This window comes from Carassius carassius, chromosome 24, assembly GCF_963082965.1.
Source record: "Carassius carassius chromosome 24, fCarCar2.1, whole genome shotgun sequence".
Lineage (NCBI taxonomy): Eukaryota > Metazoa > Chordata > Actinopteri > Cypriniformes > Cyprinidae > Carassius > Carassius carassius.
In genome coordinates this window covers 20,059,989-20,081,229 of record NC_081778.1, presented here as the reverse complement: position 1 = coordinate 20,081,229, position 21,241 = coordinate 20,059,989, and the positions used below count along the sequence as shown (strand labels likewise).

Sequence of the window (21,241 nt, the reverse complement as noted above, 5' to 3'; positions counted from 1 at the left end):
TTAGTGCTTTACATTGAAAACAATTTTTTTTCTGTATCTTTTCACTAATCAAATTAAATTTTGTGCTCAAAGGGCTATAAAATCTACCCAGCAACGATAATACAACAATCAGGCCCTGTCAGAACCGGAGCCATTTTTGTGCTACAATTCTTCAGTAATAACTTTTGTGTATGTTGGATTCTGTGTTTAGCATGTGTTTGATAACACCTTCATATTTAGTGGAGTTATACTTCATATGTTACAGAGACCTTCTGACCCTTTGTCACCATACTTAAAATACGCCTTTGACAGGTGTAAGTGCAAGTCATAGGATTTAGGTGCATGACTAGTCTCCAACTAGAAGAACTGAATCCGTGTTTTAATGCACATAGTCAGCAGTTCATATGAATGGAGAAAAGTCTGATCCTTTTATGACTGCAGGGCTCAGTCCTGTTCCTCATCAGTGGCAGACTGCTGCTCGGCAGCCTCGTCCTCCGAGCTGGCTTGACATGCTGATGTATGGAATAGACGCATCAGGTCCCGAAATCTCCTTGAAACCTGCAGAGGCACTGATGTTAAAAAATGCAAGGAAAAAAGAATGCCAGAATGCTACTAAGATCTGAATCTTTATAATTCTGGTACCTCGCTGGCTGTTTTGTTGCCGAGCTGCTCTGACACAGCCTGAAAGGTGCTCTGATTGGCTCCCTGCTGCTGACAGGCAGTAAGGATCACTCGATCTGCCTCCCTGTGAATCAGATGATAAGAGAGGGCCAAGTAAAACACAAGCACCATCAGACGATGCTCGAAAACACATCATGATCTATGGCTGTGCTCACCTAGTCCAGAGAATGACCCTCTCTCCACTGGGAGTGAGGGAGATGTTTTTGGCACACACAGGTGTGTCTAAGACTGGGCTCAGTGTGCTCTGCTGACTGGCATCTCTCTCTCCTGATTCAGCTGAATCGTCTTCATCCCTACTGTGCTTTAGTGCAGTTGTATGATGCATCTCCTCTTCGTTTTTCTTGTCATCGTGTTTGTTCTGTATTTTCTGCTCCTCTAGGACCGGGGAAGTGGGTCTCTCATCTCCCTCCCATACAGTCCTATCACCATCTGCAAATCAGGTAAAGATTATTTCTTTTTTTAACATCAGGAGTTTCCAGTAAACTGTCAGTACACTGTAGATATGACAATGAACACTCCTGCATTTTAAAACAAATATATATTATACTACCGTATATATAATACATAAATCGATATTCTATATATATATATATATGATTCTGGTCTTAAGTGTCAATTTTTCTAAATTTTGTTGTATAGACCATCTGAAAGCTGAATAAATAAGCTTTCCACAGATGTATGGTGTATTATGATCGGAAAATATTTGGCCGAGATACAATTATTTGAAAATAAAAATAAAAGCAATATTGGGACATTATTACCATTTTAAATGCTACAGTTTCTTTATTTTAAATATATTCTAACATTTAGATTTATTTCTGTGATGGCAACATTGTCCATCATGATCCTCCAGAAATCTTTCTAATATGCTGATTTGTTGCTCAAGAAACATTTCTGACTATCATCAACGTTGAAAACAGTTGGGCTGCTTATGTTTGCAAAAGCCTTGATACAAAAATACAGAATTTTTTGAAATGGCACTCTTTTGTAAGATTATAAAACTCTTTCCTGTCAGTTTTGATCAGTTTAACATCTTTGCTGAATAAAAGCATTCATTTCTTTGGGAAAAAATAAATACAATTATATATATATAATTATTAAAAACCTAACTAAAAGTAAATCAGAAATAAATTATGCTATACCATCATGTGGACTGTTTGTTCCACTGCCAGTCTCATCTTTAACCTCTTTCTCTGCCTCTCCATCCTCCCCTTGTACTCTTTCTTCTTCCTTTTCCTCCCTTCCTCTTTCAGATTGTGCATCCGCAGACGGAAATGCAGAATCGCGACTCTTCAGTACCTTGGAGCCATTAGTGGCCTGATCACAAAAAACAAAATAAAAAACATTTAGGAGTCCTCCTCAATGTGAAAAACAATTTTTGAGGAAACATAGTCTCTATCAAAACATCTTATAATAATTGTGGCAATCCATATATTTCAAGGCTTTGTTGTGTCAAACCAAAAACTGAGCACAGCAAGCACCTTGTTGCCATTACAACGCAAGCATCCCTTCCTCTTATGCCTGCGATGTTTGGCTTCATAGCCGGAGTCATGACAGGGACATGAGCAATCTTTTTCAGGCCAATCACAGTCCTGAAAAAAAGCATGAGATTAACAACTTATCAAGAATGGGGGAAACAAATTCACTGGGATGAACAAAATGAAGACACCTTGTAGTTGCCATGTGTGCGCATTTCTTTCCTCCTCCTGCTCCTGATCTGTCGAATCTTGTGAGACTCTTCATCTTCCTCTAGATCAGGCAGAGTGACTTCCTCAAATCCTCCCCATACACCACCTCTAGAGGCCAAACTCGTCCCCGCTTCTCCATCTGTCCCAGTGCCCACGTCCTCCGGCCAAACTGCCTCTTCAAACTGGCCAGGACGTGCTGGGGGTGGACGCATCTCATCAAAAAACATCCAAAATTCTCCTTGTAGGTGTGTGTGGCCTTTAAGAAGGGTGGCCATCTGTGCTTTGAGCTAAGTTACAAAAGCAGAAATAACAGGATTTAGGAAAACAAACAGTCTAAGAAACTTTAAGTATTTGCTGTGAAGTTACAGACAAACAAGTGATTCAATAATATCAACTAATGCTACATTCATTTACAATGGTTGTGTATTTCTATAGGACTCTAGGGCTGTGCGATTAATCTAAATTGTCATAAAATTACTATTTGAGTGTGCGCGAATTCTAAATCGCTTTATAGCACGATTTTCCACAGCCCGACCTCTCGATCCAATCAGAATGCAGCGTGCCTAAATGTAGTGCGAGAACAGAGCAGACCGGGTTTTTCCGAGCCCATGTTAACGGATCATAACGTTCACACTGCATGCGGTAAAATATGTGAACAGAAAAGGTTAGAAATAGAAAGGTGCGAAAATAATTATTATCTAGTACATGAGCATAGAGAGATTTGTGAGTACACAGGACACAGTTTGAGAGAGAGGAGAGACACATACGGTATACGCACTGCAGATGGAGTACGTGTGAACCTGGCGCAACACATAGATTAGACATTTTGTCACACCTTTACTTAGTGATTATTTTGACTTATGTCTGTTCTAGAGACATGTTACAACTTTTTGATAAAGTTCTAATTCATTTTATTAATGAATCCTATACCTCTTCAATCCCAGCAGGACTGAGAGGACTTCCACTCTGCAGCGCTCTCACTATCTTCTGGTAATGAGATGGATTCTCCCCAAAACTGATCTCCAACTGACGCAGGAACCGACGACTCCTCTCAAAGGCTTGCTGTTCTTCAAACTGGGGTTGGGACGGAATATATAAGACATAGTTTTGATTTCTTTTTTTTTTTAGCAACACTGATCAAATGACTTATTTCCACAGTACTCTTTTCTGTCTGTAAAATGATTGCAATTACCAGTCCACACTCCAGAGCTTGCTCAGGTAAAAGGAAAGCAGCAAAGTCCTTGAGGAGCTCAGGCCAGTCTTTGAGCAGAAGTTTCAGCTGGGAGAACAACTCTACAACACTGCGACTCTCCCCTGCCTCGTCAAACTCATAAAGCAGCCCTAAAAACTCCTCCACTTTACCAGGAATGTCTTGCAAGACCTCACGCACCTACAACAGCAAAATAAAGGGAAGGAAGATGAGAGACAGGAACAATTACTGTTTTTCTAATCGATGTAAAGGAGATGCTAGTGAGTCAAGTGGTCTGACCCTGTTGAGATAAGCCTGGGCAAAAGCCATATCTTTACTCTCTCTCATTGGATCGTTGTCCAAGATGTGGTCATCGTACAACAGGAGCAGCTTTGAGGCATCTTTACTTCCTCGTTCCTGGCGTCGAACACGCTTCAGACTACGAGGGGGTGGGCGACCACGGCCTGTGAGAGTCAATAAACTGAATCAACAGAATGTTTCATATTGAAAAATTTACCAAACCACAGCTCAATTCAACTTAACATCACTGAAAACAAACAAGCTGTGCTGACCTCTTCCACGCCCCCCTCCTCTCCCGCTGATCTGTGGAGGGTCATCACCAGGCAGTGCTTCTCCCTCAGGAAGCTTTCCACCTTCTCCCTCCCCCGCTTCCATCTCATCACCCTTCATCGCACCATCATCCTCGTCCTCTGAGTTCTCCTCCTGCGAATTCTGTGACGCAGGGGAGTTTTGGGAGTTTGGGGAGTTGGGGGATGTTGGGGAAGTGGGCGAATTGTCCTCCTCAGAATCTCCCTCTCTGCACAACCTCCTCTCTGATGCCAACCAGGTCAACTTCTCCATTGTCTCCTACCGAAGGGAACACAGAGGAAACCAATTAATAAAACTGTAGAAAGAAATTGATTAAAATGACTCCATTTATATTTGTCTACTGAACTTATTTCAAGCATTCAAGCATAATACTCCACATCACATTTATGAGTGCACTATATATCAGTACCAAATTGGTTAAAGATTGATTTATTGGTATCTGTTATATATTAATTGTGCATGTATCATTTAATCTGTTTTTAGATTTCTATCTTTGTAGTCATCTAACACTCACCTAATCTTTAAAAACACTTAATGTGTTATAATAACATATTTAAATGTGTCCTTGCAATCTCAAAATGACTATGTATTTTCATACTGCATATTCTAATGCTGTGATGCCTAAATTCACTTGTAGCATTTAAAATGACTGATATGAATTTTTAGTATTTTAGTTTTAATTTATTTAGACAAACCTGAAGCTCTGGAACGGACAACACCGATTCCTCTGATGCTGATGACATCACTTCCTCTTCATCCTCATCCTGTGTGAGGTCATCAAAATCCTCCTCTTCTTCATCTCCATCTTTCTCTCCATCTCCATCCTTCTCTTCCCTATCTTTGTCGCCACTTCCATCCCCATCCGTTTTCCTGCCACCTTCTCCATCACCGCTCTTCTCGCCTTCATCTTCATCATGTTCTTCATTTCCCCCACTCTCCCTCTCCTCGCCCCGTCCCTCCTTGTTCCCACGGTTCTGTGTCTCTCCCCCGCTGGACTGTTGGTCCCTCCCATCTCCAGTGCCGTGTTCGCACACTCCTGGTGTTTCCTGTTTGCCAGAGGCAGATTGGACAGGAGGACACTCTACAAAATTCATCTCCACCCTCACAGAAGCTTCATCACCACCGTCCGTGCTGGTCGAACTGGAGTCAGGGCTGCAAGAGGACTCTGAGAGTGCCAGGAGAGGACTACCAAACAAAGCGCCTGCCATTTCCTCTTCCCATCTGTCTCCAACCATTTCCTCAATATCCTCTTTTCTTTCCCCAGCATCTTCTCCTCCAATTGGCGATGACGTGTCTGGTGTGATGATGTTTAAAGGCACTTCAGTGCTAGCCTTGTTATTTAGGATTACGGAGCCAGTAGGAATGTCAGTTTTCTGGGATAAACTTCCTGGTGCACCTTCAGCAGGAAGTAGAGCAGGTTGGTTCAGAACGATGGAGTCTTGAGGCAGAAGTACAAACTGAGGAACCCCTGTAGATGAAACGGTTTGAACCAGCACAAACTGAGAATTGTCTTCTGCTGGTGCTGCTGTCAGAGGAGAGAAGCCAGTCCTTTGACCATTTTCCACACTATATTGTATGTGAGTGCCATCCTTCATGGTTTGCAAAATCACACAATCAGACTTCTGCGTCATCTTTTTTCCAGTGTAGGGACTTGAGGAATGTCCCAAGGCCTGTGTACCAGGGACTAACTGTATGACAAGATCCTGAGAGGGAGATGTGACCAATCTGTGTGGGGCGGCATTTTCATGGGCTTTGATAACAACAACGTTATCTGATGGAAATTTCTGTGTGACATTCATGCATACTGGCTGGTCCATAATGACAGCAGGGCTGCTTACGTTTTTCATATTACCAGAGGACAGGGGCAATAGCTGGGGTAACCGGGGGGCTGGTTTCAAAGGAGCAAGTTTTCTAGGTATGGTACGTTTTTTCTGATTATTTGATATCTGCTGCATGCCACACGCCTTGACTGTTCCAGTACTAAGTAGGGGGATATCACACTGGGGTATCTGAACTACAGCGGGGGGCAAGTTGGCAGGAGGGTGTGCCGGATTACCAGCCCCCAATTCAGGAGTAACATACTGGAAATTAACAGGACAAGACGTGCTCAGTGGGACAGTCCCATGAGCAGGGGTCAAATGGGGGTGAACCAATGGGAACACCCCATTTATAGGAGTGATAGAAGTTTGGGTCAATAATACTACACCATGTGCTGGAAGTGGTGTGGACACATTTGTCAATACATTTCCTGAACCTGTGGGACATGGAGGCGCTTTAGCCAGTGGTGTGAGAGTAGGACAGGCAAAACCACGTAGAGGTCGAGATTTGGGCTGTGAAGCACGAATTGGTCTCTGTGAAGGGTGCAGACGCAGAGTGACGCCTTTAGGGAGGAACTGTGGGTAGCGTGTTCCTTTCGGGAAGACAAGGGTAGGAGACTTGATGGTGGAGGTCCCCTGTAAACTGCTCTGACAAACTGCTCTATGGATGTATGGCAAGCTTTTCTGTAAAGAATTTTGAAACCATCAGGAGTGCACTTAAAATCAGATGGATCAAATTATTTTAGAATGGTTTTAGTGAGTTTAAGGCATTCAAGGTTGAGGTTGAGGGCCATGTAGGTTGAGGTTGAGAACCACTGGTCTTGTAATACCTTCAGGTTGTAATAGTTTGAGGTTGTAATACCTTCAACCAGTTGGGCATCACGTCTTGCTCTCTTTCCACAGGAGGGCACTCCTCTCCAGGCACCACAGGTCTGCACATCACAGGTAATGGAGGAACCACACGATTCTGGCAGTAAAACTAAGAAAAACAACAAAATTACATTGTCATAAAAACGTTTAACCCCCATCAAAGATTATATGTGAACAGGCACTTCTAACAGCCACTGCAATGATGCAATAACTTTACCAAGCTGCGATTGGCTTTCATTTAGAAAGCGGGACATATTCTGCCAAATTGCAAGTTGCAGTTTCTCCCATTCATAAATAACAGGAGTGAACCGTCTTTGTATATCTATAGTCTTTGTACCCATTCGATACGTCTTCGTATTTATTATGACAGAAACTGGGGAAAACTAGGGGCAAATGTCCAACACCACAAATACTAGTGTATATGAAGATGATGAACAGATAGATCACCTTAATGATGTTGGGTGGGGCTCTGGGGGACATCATGTCCTTCACACGCACACGCAGCTGCTCCTGACGCTTGGGCCGGATCAGATAGCGGCTTATAAGGTGATATGGGAATTCTGTTTGAGCAAAGTGCTTTAACCCCAAGACTAAGAGACTGTAAAGAGATGAGAGCAGGGGATGAAAGAGAGGCAGAAGGTAAACTGGGTGGAGGTATGGTTAGTGTTTACTAGGTGTTGTCACTTGTCCAAACTCCACAAATTGTGTGTTTTGAAACACGACTCTGCAAAAGACCCATATTAACATTTCTTTCTTCACTGACCAATTCCAGTATTATTGGTAAGTCATTTGAAAGCAAAAGATGAATCTTAACTTCTCAGACAAAAAAAAATTGTGTACACGTTTTTAAAAAGTGAAATTATATACAAACACTAGATGGTATGCTATATATAGATAATTCAATTATTTATAGATTAAAACATTAAAGCATTTACTCCCATGACTGAATCTAAATGGGGTAGAGAGTCAAAGCCATTTGTACCCGTCTTCTCCTTTGGTGTAAGAATGTTTGCTGCGTGGGGGATGCAGTACTGGATCCAGCCTGCAGTGTGGAAGAAGCTCTGGGTACAGAAACACAGAGCGTGTGGCCAACAACCATGCAAGACCAGCTGGAAGCAGCGGGTACGAATGAGCTACAGAAACAAACCAAGCATACATCCATCATATACATACACATATACGCATGTGCAATTGATTTGATTAACTGGGTTATTTGAAATACATATGAGATGCCTAACCTGAGTTTGGGTGAATGGGTTTGGGAGGAAGATACAGAGGAGAAGGACATTGCTTTAACTCCTCCAACAAGTTGAGGGAGGACTGCAAGTTACACACCCTAAACATGCTTCTAAAACCTGGATTAACCATTGATCTCTCCTCCTCTGCCCGCTCTGCAAATGACAGCAACTCCCCCTGTCAACACAGGACAGGAAACAAACAATTATTGTAAAATTACATCTCAATTTTTGAGAAAGTTCTCATTTGATTTTGATATATAAAGGGATGTCAAAGATGTTAAAACTTTGTTATCATATCACATTCTCTGCACAAATTTTGTATATAATACATCAGTACTTGTGAACGTATCAAAAAATAGATTCATGTAAAACATAACATCTTGAAAAATTACAATCTCTAAATAAAGGGGAAAATGACACTTTAAAACTCAAAATTAAGGAAGAAAATGTTTGTAAAAATCTAACCGTACTACTTTTTGAATTTCAATAACCATGCAAAAAAAAAAAAAAAAATCTGTCAAGCAAGACAACATTTTATTTCCATGTGTCAATTCTGAAACATGTTCAGTAGTCTTTTGTTGTGCCTTAAAAAAAAGTCTTTTGTTGTTTTGTAAAAAAAAAAAAAGACACTGGTGTGTTTAATTCCAAATTTTCTTACCAGGAAATGTTTGGTGGTTTGAGCTTCACTCTGTAGTGCCTTCACTGGGTTGCACAGCATATTGACCTGTGTCAGTAACTGGACATGCTGCAGAGGTGGGAGGGGGGTGGTAAATTTCAAACCAAAATTAAATCATATCAAGATAACACAAGATGTGTCCCCTATGTGTTAAATAAATCACACTCAGATAAAGAGCAACAGCATTTTGGCAAAAGACTAGGTTTATTTTTATTTATTTATAAGTGACATACAGCCAAGTATGGTGACCCATACTCGGAATTCGTGCTCTGCTTTTAACCCATCCAAAGTGCGCACACACACACACTGTGAGCACACACCCAGAGCAGTGGGCAGCCATTTATGCTGCGGCGCCCGGGGAGCAGTTGGGGGTTAGGTGCCTTGCTCAAGGACACCTAAGTCGTGTTATTGAATGTGGAGAGAGCACTGTACATGCACTCCCCCCACCTACAATTCCTGCCGGCCCGAGACTCGAACTCACAACCTTTCGATTGCGAGTCCGACTCTCTAACCATTAGGCCATGACTTCCCAGACCTTGAGACCAAGATAAATTAAGTAAATTAAGCATGTTCATTGTGATGTTTAAAACTCTCTTACTTGCTGTATTTGCTGCTGCAGTTGTATTCTCTGAGGAGACGTGACCACCAGAGGACAGGTGGGCTGCACAAGAAACATGCCAGGCCCAGTTGCATGCTGGGTGAACCGAACCTGGTTCTCCCGTCGCTGCTGCAAAGCATCCAGCTGCTCTCTGACTGTCCGCCTGCACGCAGTCAACATGTGAGCCAATGGCTCCTCAAACCTGATGACAAATAGAAACAGTGAATCGATAGAGATTAAGGGATGTTTTTATATGTGCACAAGAAACGTTCAAGAAAATCTGCTGAACTGCCATTCTGATGAAACATAAAACTTCTAAAATATTATTCTCAATAAGGGACACATAATATATCAGTACCTTATAGGTTACTGGCCAATATACAAGAATATCTAATTTACTTTATCAGCTGTTATTGGATTTTGTCTCTTGAACTCTACATGCTCATTTCCTCATTCTTTTTATTTAGATTACCTTTGTAGGTAAATTAACCACTTTAAAATCAACTTCAAATTAATTTTTACAAATACTAATTGTTTAAAAACACTTTAATTTTCCAATTTAATATTTATCAAATCTAATAGTAAATAGCCATTATTTCATACATTATCACAATTTCATGCCCAAATTTACTTGTATCAATTCATATATATAATTTTTTATTTGTAAAACAAGTGTAAAATTTTATTATACACCATTTATCAGTTACAGGCCATACGATAGCAATTTATCAACAGCATACCAGAATTTAAAAAATATATTAAGAATAAATATACAAAAATTAATGAAATAAATTACTTTTCATTTTAATTCCATATTGTGAAGAAATTCTAGGAGAAATTAATGCGAGTTGATTTTATCAAGAGAGAATTTACAGGATCAAGAAAAATGGGCATTCCATATAAAAATGGAGCCAAACCTAAATGAAAGTGCTCAATTGTGACAGCTGCATACATACTAATTGTATAATAGAATTACCAACAGAAAACAGAATTATGACTCAATGATTTGTATATTTTCTTCAGCATAAATGATGACACTCATTAAAGAACTAATCACGGTTACGTCAGTCATCAAATATTACTGGCAAATTAAACAGACCAAACATCTTATACCCTCTGTACCCTAGAGCATGAGCATTACAGGGACATTGTGCACACACACTCACTCTCAGTGTGGAAAATACAGAACAGACGTCAATGTACCTCGTTAACATTTAAAACCCCCATCAACCACATCTCTGTCTGCACACAGAACACAGCGACGCACGTGGATCACATACACACACTACAACCTGTAATGACCCCTTCTCAGGGTAAATAATAAGCTGCAACAGTGTGCGAGATGTCCATCTCAAGATAGTTTTGTACTGATTGTAATTAACTGATTGATTGTTAATTACATACATTCTTAAAAACCATAGAAGTTACAAGCTTGATATGATGGGTTTTAAATAAGGCCTCAAACAGGGACTGTTCATGATAATAACATCAGAAAAAGGGCATACAGTTTAAGGGATGCCCTTTCAGTAGGTGTCAGAGGTTTGATTGTGTGTGTGTGTGTGTGCGCGCGTACGTGCATGTAGCGGTTATGTTTTCCAGTAAATGAGCTCTATTTAAAGCCTCTGTGTTTGGATTCTGCATGTCGCACGTAGGTGAAATCTTTTCAGCACGTCTACAGTGACGTACAGACCTGCACCTGTACAGTACACAGCAGTGGTGGGAGGGGGATGGGGGAAAGAGTGTGTTTAGACTATAGTGAATGTGTATATGTAGCTCTGCTGTGTCCATTCCGTGTCCAGGGTCTATAGTGAAACAATTGGGACACTTCAGAGCATTTATCTGCCTCCCTACCCAAACAGACAACAGCATTACTCTGCTGCTCTGTCCCAAAGGGAGGACCCAACTTGAGGATGTAATAGCATGTCTTTTTGCTTTGCATTTTGCACAAGAAAATAGAGTTTCATCCGAACGCAACTGTATATGGCTTTCTTTACATTAAAATTAATAGCAACATTTATGCACATGCAATTAAATAAATACAGGCTCAACAATAAGAAAACAAATATTTAAGAAAATAGTCACTCTCTCTCTCTCTCTCTCTCTCTCTCTCTCGAGATGGTTTAGGGGTGAGCTGGACCGCAGACAGAAGGCAAAAGGGCCAACAAGTGCTAAGCATCTCTCGGGGAACTCTACACCATTTCAGGTGACTACCTCTTGAAGCTCATCAAGAGAATGCCAAGAGTGTGCAAAGCAGTAATCAAAGCAAAAGGTGGCTACTTTGAAGAACCTACAATATGACATATTTTCAGTTTTTTCACACTTTTTTGTTATGTATATAATTCCACGTGTGTTAATTCATAGTTTTGATGCCTTCAGTGTGAATCTACAATTTTCATAGTCATGAAAATAAAGAAAACTCTTTGAATGAGAAGGTGTGTCCAAACTTTTAGTCTGTACTGTATGTATATAGTTATCAGAGATATGCTCCTTTAAAAGTATGGGAAAAATTACATATGTGAAAAAATGGTGCATAATATTACAATAATCATAATATAACAATATATTAGTAATACAAAAAAATATATAATTTCCAACTATATTTCAAACATTAAATAATAAATGTAAAAATATATTATACAGTTACAAATAAGTAAAAAAAAAATTATAATAAAATGAAAATTAAATGTGTTTAAACAAAACATACATACACACACACACACACACATACATACATACATACATACATACATATATATATATATATATATATGAATTTAAGTATATAAACACACATAAAAACGATGAGCCAGTGGAAATGAATGTTCCTAGAATACCTATCCTATAAAAATAAAACCTTACTGTTGATTCCTTGACATGGGCTGGGGGGAGGGGTATGTTACCTAATGGCTTGAGGGACATTGAATTGTGGCGTATCATTGACCTCCTCATCACGTTCCTCTTCTTCTTCATGACCTTCCTCATTTTGTTCTTTGGCAGCCAACTCATCATGGAACTATAAAATAGGAGGGAAAATGAGTGAGGAGTGACTGGATTTAGTTTCTGTTAGTGTTAAGTCCTCTTACTGTCTCAAATAGCTCTTCCATGAGCTCATTGACTTCCTTCTCTGCAAAAGAGAGATGAAATCATTACTTAAAGCAAATACTTAAAACTGAGTGTTTTATCCAATCTACAACCTGTACAAAAACTCACTTGTGATACGGACAGCACGATCATTTCGATAATCCTCCAAATCTGGCTCGTCTAAATCATCTAAAAAGTTATATTCAGGGTCATCATCTTCATCAGCCTCTTCTGAAATACAGAGAGAGAATCGTCAGAAGAACTGTATCTGTTATGTGTGTGAACACACCTTAAGCAGTGATGCTGAGAGGAAATTGGGGAAAAGGTCAGGGGATGAAAAACATGAGTGGAAAAAGCAGAGGTAGTATTTAACCGCTGGCACACACACACATTAAACTAGACTCACACCCAGAGGAAGCCATTAAGACATTTAAGAAAAGTGCTTTGACAGCATCTGTGTGCAACAGGCATGACAGTGATTTGTTTAAAGTACACGATCACACTTGGAGGTTCACTGGTTCAGCCCAGGCCAGTACACAACAATAAGAGGTGTCAAAAACAGCCCCAAATAATATCAAATACACTACCATTCAAAGGTTAGGGGAAAGAAATCTTATGGTCACAAAGTCTGCATTTATTATTTCAAAAATCAGTAAAAAACAGTAATAGGTGAACTATTATTACAATTTATAACGACTGTTTTCCATTTTAAAAAACAAATTTATTAAGCTGAATTTTCAGCAGCCATTACTCCGGTCTTTAGTGTCACATGATCGTTCAGAAATCATTCTAATATGCCGATTTGGTGTTTAAGAAAAGTGTTCTATTATCATCAATGTTGAAAACAGTTGTACAGCTTCATATTTTTGTAAAAACCAAAGTATCATTTTCAATAGAATGTTCAAAAGAATAGCAATTATTTATTTTTCTATCTTTAGTAAAAATGCAAAAGTATATACTTTCACTTTTCAATTTAATGCATCCTTGCTAAATATTTATTATTTGGGTAATGTTCAAAATAGTTTTAAGAGTACAGTTTCTTCTAACTTGTAAGAACTTGTCTAAAAACTTTGGTCTGCATGTAAATAAGTACCGAACACTTCACAAAAATTATACAGACTTTTAAAGTAAATACTACTCAAATTAATGAATGTATTTATGATTTAATCATGATTACAATATTAACAGAAATAAAAGCAAATTAAATATAATAATATTTATATATAATATAATGAAATATAATCTTTTTGTGAACATCATGTGCAGTAGACGCTACACCTCCTAACCTTCATTGTCCAGATTAGAGGTCATGAGTCCCTGCAGCCATTGTGTCCATTCAGGGTCCTCTGGTGTGGAGACGTTATCATACATGTCTGGCGTGATGTCCGGTGCACAGAGCTCTGCCTCCAGCTGATCTAAAGGAACGTCCCTCAGTGGACGTTTTGACCGAGTACGACAAGCTACCAGACTGTCATTCAGCTGCCCTCCGCCACCACTGTTCAAAGCCTTTGGCAGACAGGCAGATACATTTTAGAGAGAGAACCAAATAAACTAGACAAAAAGATTTTTGAGTCTGTGTGATCTGGTACCTGGTAAGGCTCCATGCAGAGAGGACTGAGTTCAAGTTCTTTATCCACAGCATGTAGTTTCTCAATGAAGGGGTCAGGGGCCCTAAGGGACCGTGAGATGCCACAGGATTGAGGAGGTGGAGCAGGAGGACCCATAGGCACTGCTTCAACTCTCAAGTGCCTGGAGAGCTTGGGCTTTTGTGACAAAGATGAGGAGGAAAAAAAGAGAATTAAACTTTGAACAATGTGCAAAAATAATGAAATATGAGTGTGTATGTGATCATAATACTATGTAAAGTACCAGTCTGGGGCTGTTGCTGGCATCATCACATTGGCGAGGCGTATGAGAGGTAGAACGTCTGCTGCCACGTGGAGAGGAGGCTGTGCTCTCCACATCACTCTCCAAAAACGTCTGAGAGAAAATTCAAATATATTCTTTAAGAAATCAGTCAAGAGGCTGTTACTGTAGAATAGGGTAGTATTAAACAAGTGATTATTAAACAACAGCTTGTGTAAATCCCTTTTAATTTCACATGTGAAAGGGGCATTCTTAAAAGGCATAAAAAATGGACAGTTAAATTCTATCGGCCAAAAAGAGGGAAAAGTTGCAAAAAAAAAAAAAAGTATTATAAATGGACCTCTAACAAAAAAAGATCATTATTTTAAATTGATATTGAACATTTGACAAATACAATTCTTATTCTCTTTGAATAAAAGTATGAATTTCTTATTTAATATTTTCAAAGGTAGTGTATGATATTTATACAATTCAAATAAATAATTTAAATAAAAAAGTCCTATTTACCAGTACATATATATTTTTTAATAAGTATGATATATTGTGTTTGTGATATGCACCTCCTCAGCGGTTTCATCTTCCTCATCTTCATCGGGACAATACTCTTCATCAGAGGAGTCCTCCTCTTCTTGCAGGGGAATGTCCACAAACTGGGGTGGCTAAGGAGAGAGTCCCATTTACCGATTAGCAGTGAACATCAACCAAAACCCCCCCCCAAAACAATACAAATTCTCAAAGGTGATACATCATAATCTGATACCTTAATCTCACTTGGCTTCTTTATTGGAGAGATGTCCCAATTGCCCATCCCCTTAAAAAAAAAAAAAAAAAATCAACACCCTCACATGTAAGAAATTTTCAAAACCATTTTTCTCTCATAAGAAAAATATTAATAAATCACACTCACCACCCCTTTCTCAACAACTTCTTTGAGCTTAGAACGGGTCATTTTAGGCTCCTACATAAAACAGGACATACATATAATAAATCAAATGTAATAAATAAACATAAATGAACAATATTACATAAATAAAATTACAATTTTCAAATGGACATCCACTATAAGAGTAAAATAGAGGTGGAACTTACAAACATGGGCATATCTTGTGTCTCTCTTATAGCAGCTTTCATCATGGCCACAACATGCTCATTGGTTACCACCTCCTGAGGTCCAACAAAAAAATTATTTGTTAAAAAACTACTACTGATTTGATGGTAAAATTTCCTTATAATGATGTTATTTTTCCTGAAGGTTCATTGATTAATTACTACAAGATAATTTGTTCAATGTCTCAAGAACACATGCATAAAAACTAAAGGACTTGAAATCAGACTCACGTGGATGATGTTACGAACGTTGACAGAGGAGAGCTTGAGCTTTTTGGATTTGAGCGTTAAATCTCTGTCCAGCTTCCTCAGCTCTTCCTCACTCTCATCGTCTTCCTCAAGCTCTTCTGTAGTCTTCTCCAGATCTCCATTCTTCTCAGGGATCTCTCCTTCCACCTGAGTCATTTCACTCTTCTTTACATTCACTCCATACTGTTTCTTTAGCCACTCCTCCCCTTCACACCTGTCCTCATCTAAAGGTTGACAAGCAATAAGACTTCAATCAGACATTGGAAAACAACTCAATTCAATAGTGCTGTTTATCTTAGATAGAAAGCAACATAATTAAATGAAGAGTGGTTAATGGCAAGGCTAAATGGTCTGACTCACCCACAGTGATGACCAGACCCAGCTCTGCATCCTCCTCTGACTGTAGTGGGGATGAAATTGGAGTGGAGGACTGTACACTGCCACTGTCATCTTAATCATGGCCGACACACACAGGAAATAACCAAATATCAAGCTCTGCTCTAAACTTCAATCAAGTAATACTGCTTGTTTCTACACTACCTGCACTGGAGTCCTGCTCATGGCAAATGGACTGATGGAAATGTTTGTCTGGAGACAGTGTCTGGATTGAGGTCCAGCTTTTGTTCTTAGTGGGGGTAGAGACCTTTGTCCTCCGTGAACTAGAAGAGAGTTTGAGAGAGAAAGGAGATCTGCTGATAGATTCTCTCTTAGGTGCTTTGGCGGGATTCGGTTGTGGTTCTGAAGAAGAAGACTTGCGTTTCCAACCCATGTTCAATCTGTCTCTGAGCCTGAAAAGACAGGTAAAAAAAAACCTAGTGAAACAAACTAACGTCTTGCAACAAAGTTAATCCTCTAAAGTATGTATTCAAGCAATTATGAAAATAATAATGATAATTAATTAAGAGTCAGATAAACAAAACTAACAGTACAACATTCTTTCTGGTTATGTCTCAAAACCAAGCCTAGACAGTTCACTAGTATGGAACAGAGCCAATTAATGAAAGTAATAAATTATAAATACAGCAGTGTTTCGTTTATATTCAGTGAATGTTTTTCTGGTGTAAAAGAACAGTATAAGCATTTTTTTATTTATAAGTCACTGTTAACCAAGCATAGAGAGATGGAAATCACAAACAGTGAATTTGTATGTTTGTTTCTACATATGTTAGCTTATTGGCTAACTGAAGTTAGCATTGCGCCCCTAAATAATACATACCACTTGGAAACAGTTAATATTTGACACGGAAGGACGTTATTTGCTATGTTCACATTTTATCATGTAATGTAATATCATGTAATATCCTCTTACCCACGAACAAGTGTTTGAGGCCATCGGTAGTTTTCTAATTCACATTAGCCCGCCGCTTCACAACAAACGGCGGGTGTTGCGCTCATTTCCTTCCCTGACAAACACAGGCGATGACAAACCATTCCCTCGCCTCCGTAGAGGTGCACACAACCACAATATTTCAATAGTTTATACATTCGATTAGATTAATAATCTGACAAGCGTTTTGCGAGGGGAAAGAAAAGAAGCTAAAAATATGGCGCTTCGACGGCGGCCAAAACATTTTCTTCCCCGATGGAAAAAAGCTCCTCAAAATGACAATGATGAACGTTTATATTTCTATTATCTGTAACGTCTGATATGCTTCCTCATTTTTTATTCTAGGCACAATTATATGTTTTTATGACTGCTGTCGGACTGTGAGTCTATTTATGCTATAAAAAACTACATTTTTTATTATTATGTTTTATTTTACATCGATAGCCTACAGTCAGGGAGTGAAAATAAAATTTTTATTAAATTAAACAAAATAAAATAAAATACAATAATTATACAAACAGAGACTTTTCGGTCTATCTTAATTATTTTCTTTTCGTTAGAGAACATACAGTAGCCTGAATGATCTTCATCTTTCCTTATACTAGGCTAGCATATTAAAAGTAACAGATAGCCTACATAGTTTTCTATTGCTTTGCACATTTACAGAGAAAATGTTAACTTTATATAGCCTATATGAAATTTGATATTGCCTAAGTCTCTTTTTAATTTTGTCATCAAAAAGGGAGGAGTTTATTCTTGTCGACTGTATATTGGCACTTGAGTATTTCGCTCTTGTCCAGAAGTGGAGCAGAGCAAGACTTTCGAAAGCTCTGAAAAATCTTAAAATAAATGGACTGCAATGAAAATGCCCTTAACAACCAGCGAAACCATTAATTAAACCTGAAAGTTACATGCCAGGTGTAAACAATGGGCAGAAATCTACCAGCTCGTGATTTTGCAGAATTTGCACCTGCTACGCGAGAAAAACCTTGGCAAGCAAGCGCTCGGGAGATTCAACCGACATCAACGAGGCATATGCCTCTTTGGAATCTGGTGGTGACACCTGACACTGTGCCAGAGTTCACCATCCCCTCACTGTGCCCGGAGATACTCATGGGATGCGGCAGGAAGAAGGCTGGAGGCGGGAGTGGACGGCGGCACACGATTCCCCGGTCCACGCACCCATCCTCGCTGGTCCGAGCACTCACAGGCTGCTGCCCGTTCACAGGGGAGCACGACCTGAGCTTCATGGATGATCTCCAGACTTACGTTTTGTCAGACCCGACCACCAGAGCTGCAATGTCATTACCTCATCTCAGCAAAATCACCACTCCTTACGGCTTTCTGACACTTGGTGAAAGTCCGTGCGTTTGCAGAAGGGAATCATTGTTTTTTGAGGAAAACAGGTTTCAGGAATTTCTCAGAAATGAAGAACGTGCGCCTTGTTTAACTACGCAAGGTCCTATGAAACCAAAGAACCAGGCTTATTCTTTCTTACAAGTTGGAAAGGTGAAAACTTTGTCCGCGCGTTCCTCGTGTGACTCTGCTCCTCTGCAGATCCAATCATGTAACCATTCAGAAGGAGTGAGACCTGCTCACCTCAGCTATGGAATCTTACAAAAAGGATGGATAAAGTGTTTACGTAAGGCTCCCTGGTCTCATTTTCCAAAGAAACTGTCACCAACAAACACCACTTAGATCGGACATCCATCATATCTCGTGTGATTTTGACTTTGTATAAATGCACTTGTAGCATTTTCCAATATATAAAACAAATGTATATAATGTATAAATGTCATATTGTAGAACAAACTTTCAGTGAATGGTTCTTCAAAGAATCATTTGTTTATTCTTAGTGTGAGGAGCATTCTAATAATCTAAAGCTCCTTTTTTCACTATAAAGAACCTTTTGTGCATTTGAAACTTTCCGGAACCTTTATTTTTAAGAGTGTTGGTTTAGTTTGGTCATATTTGTATTGTTTAGTATGCAGATAAATGGTACACTTTACACACTGTCTGATATGTTGATTCATTGCCATTAAACGTGTATATTCAAATACATGAATGAGTACCATATTTTAATCATATAAATAAAATGACTCATTATGTACACTGTTATTATGTATATTAAGGAACAGATTTAGCTTGAGCAAGAAATTGTGAGAAATGAATCATTAAAAGATAAAGCGAAGTGTTTTCCTCTTCCAAGTCTGTAGTGCTAAAATTAATTCTAAATTAAAAATAATAATGGTGAATACAACACAACATTGGTAATCAAAGAAAAAATTTGAGCAGAAAATAAACTTAAGCCTTTCCTTTCATAACTTCATAATATAACAATGAAGTTTAAATGCCAACTGTGCTTCTAACACTATAATGGGTGCAATGAGAATTAAATGGGGCTTCAAATTATATGACATGGCAATATTTATGTTATGTGTGTCCTTAATGCAATGATCAATCAGGATCCGTTTTATAACTCTTTTATAACTAATAATACTGTCACCTTTAAGTGCTCAAGGGAATGACTAAAATCTAAAATCAGTGAGATTTCAAGGTGGTTGAAAGTAATTGAAGTGTAAAGCAGGTAACTGAAGTGTGCAGGCTCTCAAGAGAACAGTGAGAAATTAAATATGACTATACGTGGATTCAGATCTCGATTGCAGTAAGAAAATAATGTCAGGGTCTGTATGAATGTGCTGCAGTGTAGTCGTGACCTTATGTGAGTAATTTAGAAAGAGACTGTATGCAGCAAATAGTCTGCTGGCTCCTATAACTATCTTGCCAGATGTATTATTACTCAAGCACTATGCAAAGTACCGTTACACTGCTTTACTGACTGACGAAGGCATGGAAATCAAGTAAAACTGTCCTGCAGGAACAGAAACACAGGGAAATATACAAGCATGTAAAATAATAAAAAGGCAAAGTGCTTCTTATTTGTCAAATCAAAAAGTGTCATTAATGTCTCATGAAACATACCAATAGGCTTTGCAAGTGTAACGGGCAAACAGCTGGGCAAAAGATCTAAGTTCAAACTTAAAAATTTAAGGAGTTTGGTTTTGTTTTTATGGATTATCTATGCTTTGTTAAATGTGCTTTAGGTCTGTGTGGCTCACAACAATGTTCCTTCAATCACACCAAAAACTATTAATAACAACTGTCTCTCAAAAATGGAGCCCTTCTCATTCAGCAGAAACATCTGGGAGATGATCCAGAGATTAATGTATCTAGATGGCTTGAGAAACAATTTGCAGAATATGAGTGCAAGAGTCTGACTGGGGGGAAAAAAAAAGAAAAAAATTGGAATAGAAGAATTTTTAAATATCATTCAAGAGAAATAAATGACAAAATAGTAAGTGATTAATGTTTGTCTTCAAAACATTTGATTTATGAAAGCCAAGAGATTTTTTTGGTGAACTAAAATCGATATACTTCTTTATATTTAATATTTACATGTCTTTTCTTACACTCATCCTGGAAGTTATGTTTATTAAACCTAATATATTTTAAGCCAGCAGTGCTGCTACTTATCCACCAGGGGATGATATTCAATCACTCATCCTTCACTCCATTTACAGCTGCAGCTGGTGTTCTTATAGTTTACATCTTAAACATCTTAAAGTACATATATACAAGATCAGACATCATCCAATGCTGTACAAGATTATGTACGTGTGCATTTGGTCAACAGAACAGTCTTGCTTGGTTTTCCTGTGGATGCGTTTGACTAGAGTCAGTGTGTGTTTATTGGTCCCATGGAGCTTTTTTGCTCTCTCTCTCCCCACCATCTCAATCACTGTTGTTTATTTCCCCCAGAAGCCAGTAGGTCTTCATCTTCCCTTTTCCCTTCATCTCCACATCTCCTCTCAGCTCCAGCTGGAAGCAGTTGAACTCCTGCAGCACATCTCGAGTGGCAGATGACACATGAATCTTCAGAGCTGCAGGAAAACAGCGTGTGAATGATTACAGTGTTACTGTATAAATCCTGATTAGTTGCGTTCGCACATCTTACTTCACTGGGTTAACTAATGTGTGTTGGCAAACATGATTTAAGCATGTACTTTCCATACAAGCAGGCCAATAATTTTTATTGGCACACACAGTGTTAGTTTAGCACTATTTGTATAATATTGTTATTGTAATATAATATTGTACTGTACACTGTGGCTCTTATGTGCATTCCTATAGTACAGCGTTTCAGTCAGGATTGTGATGGTCTGGGCAGATATACAGTACTGTGCAAAAGACCAAGGCCACTAGTAT

The 21,241-nt window shown here is 38.8% G+C and overlaps 2 protein-coding genes across 2 annotated transcripts in view; both read right to left on the bottom strand.

The window, feature by feature from the left end:
* Nucleotides 1-300: 300 nt before the first annotated feature.
* LOC132103115 (GON-4-like protein) lies at nt 301-17,102 on the bottom strand. The gene is made up of 31 exons (XM_059507957.1): nt 16,958-17,102; nt 16,189-16,436; nt 16,009-16,098; nt 15,631-15,872; nt 15,382-15,456; nt 15,200-15,250; nt 15,053-15,103; nt 14,853-14,951; nt 14,296-14,406; nt 14,016-14,189; nt 13,713-13,932; nt 12,556-12,657; nt 12,429-12,469; nt 12,246-12,358; nt 9,346-9,547; nt 8,730-8,816; nt 8,072-8,246; nt 7,816-7,966; nt 7,281-7,431; nt 6,826-6,942; nt 4,842-6,647; nt 4,110-4,404; nt 3,838-4,001; nt 3,541-3,738; nt 3,279-3,422; nt 2,330-2,635; nt 2,142-2,252; nt 1,803-1,977; nt 816-1,089; nt 622-724; nt 301-537 (listed from the first exon to the last, which is right to left on the bottom strand). The coding sequence occupies exons 2-31, from the start codon at nt 16,415-16,417 to the stop codon at nt 424-426; spliced, it is 6,171 nt and encodes a 2,056-aa protein (XP_059363940.1). The 5' UTR covers nt 16,418-16,436; nt 16,958-17,102; the 3' UTR covers nt 301-423.
* A 2,515-nt stretch (nt 17,103-19,617) lies between these two features.
* Nucleotides 19,618-21,241, bottom strand: part of LOC132103114 (atrial natriuretic peptide receptor 1-like) — a 41,591-nt gene continuing 39,967 nt past the window's right edge. The window contains exon 22 of the mRNA XM_059507956.1: nt 19,618-20,916. Coding sequence (XP_059363939.1) covers nt 20,768-20,916 — 149 coding nt within the window. The 3' untranslated portion in view covers nt 19,618-20,767. The remainder of the gene's footprint in view (nt 20,917-21,241) is intronic.

What these genes read in the sequence shown, in the direction of transcription:
- LOC132103115 (XM_059507957.1), bottom strand. Translation starts at nt 16,417, where the DNA reads ATGGGTTGGAAACGCAAGTCTTCTTCTTCAGAACCACAACCGAATCCC. An exon ending in CTCTAATCTGGACAATGAAG is followed by an intron (nt 12,658 to 13,712) that starts GTTAGGAGGTGT and finishes TCTGTATTTCAG; the next exon opens with AAGAGGCTGATGAAGATGAT. An exon ending in AAACCACCAAACATTTCCTG is followed by an intron (nt 8,247 to 8,729) that starts GTAAGAAAATTT and finishes CTGTGTTGACAG; the next exon opens with GGGGAGTTGCTGTCATTTGC.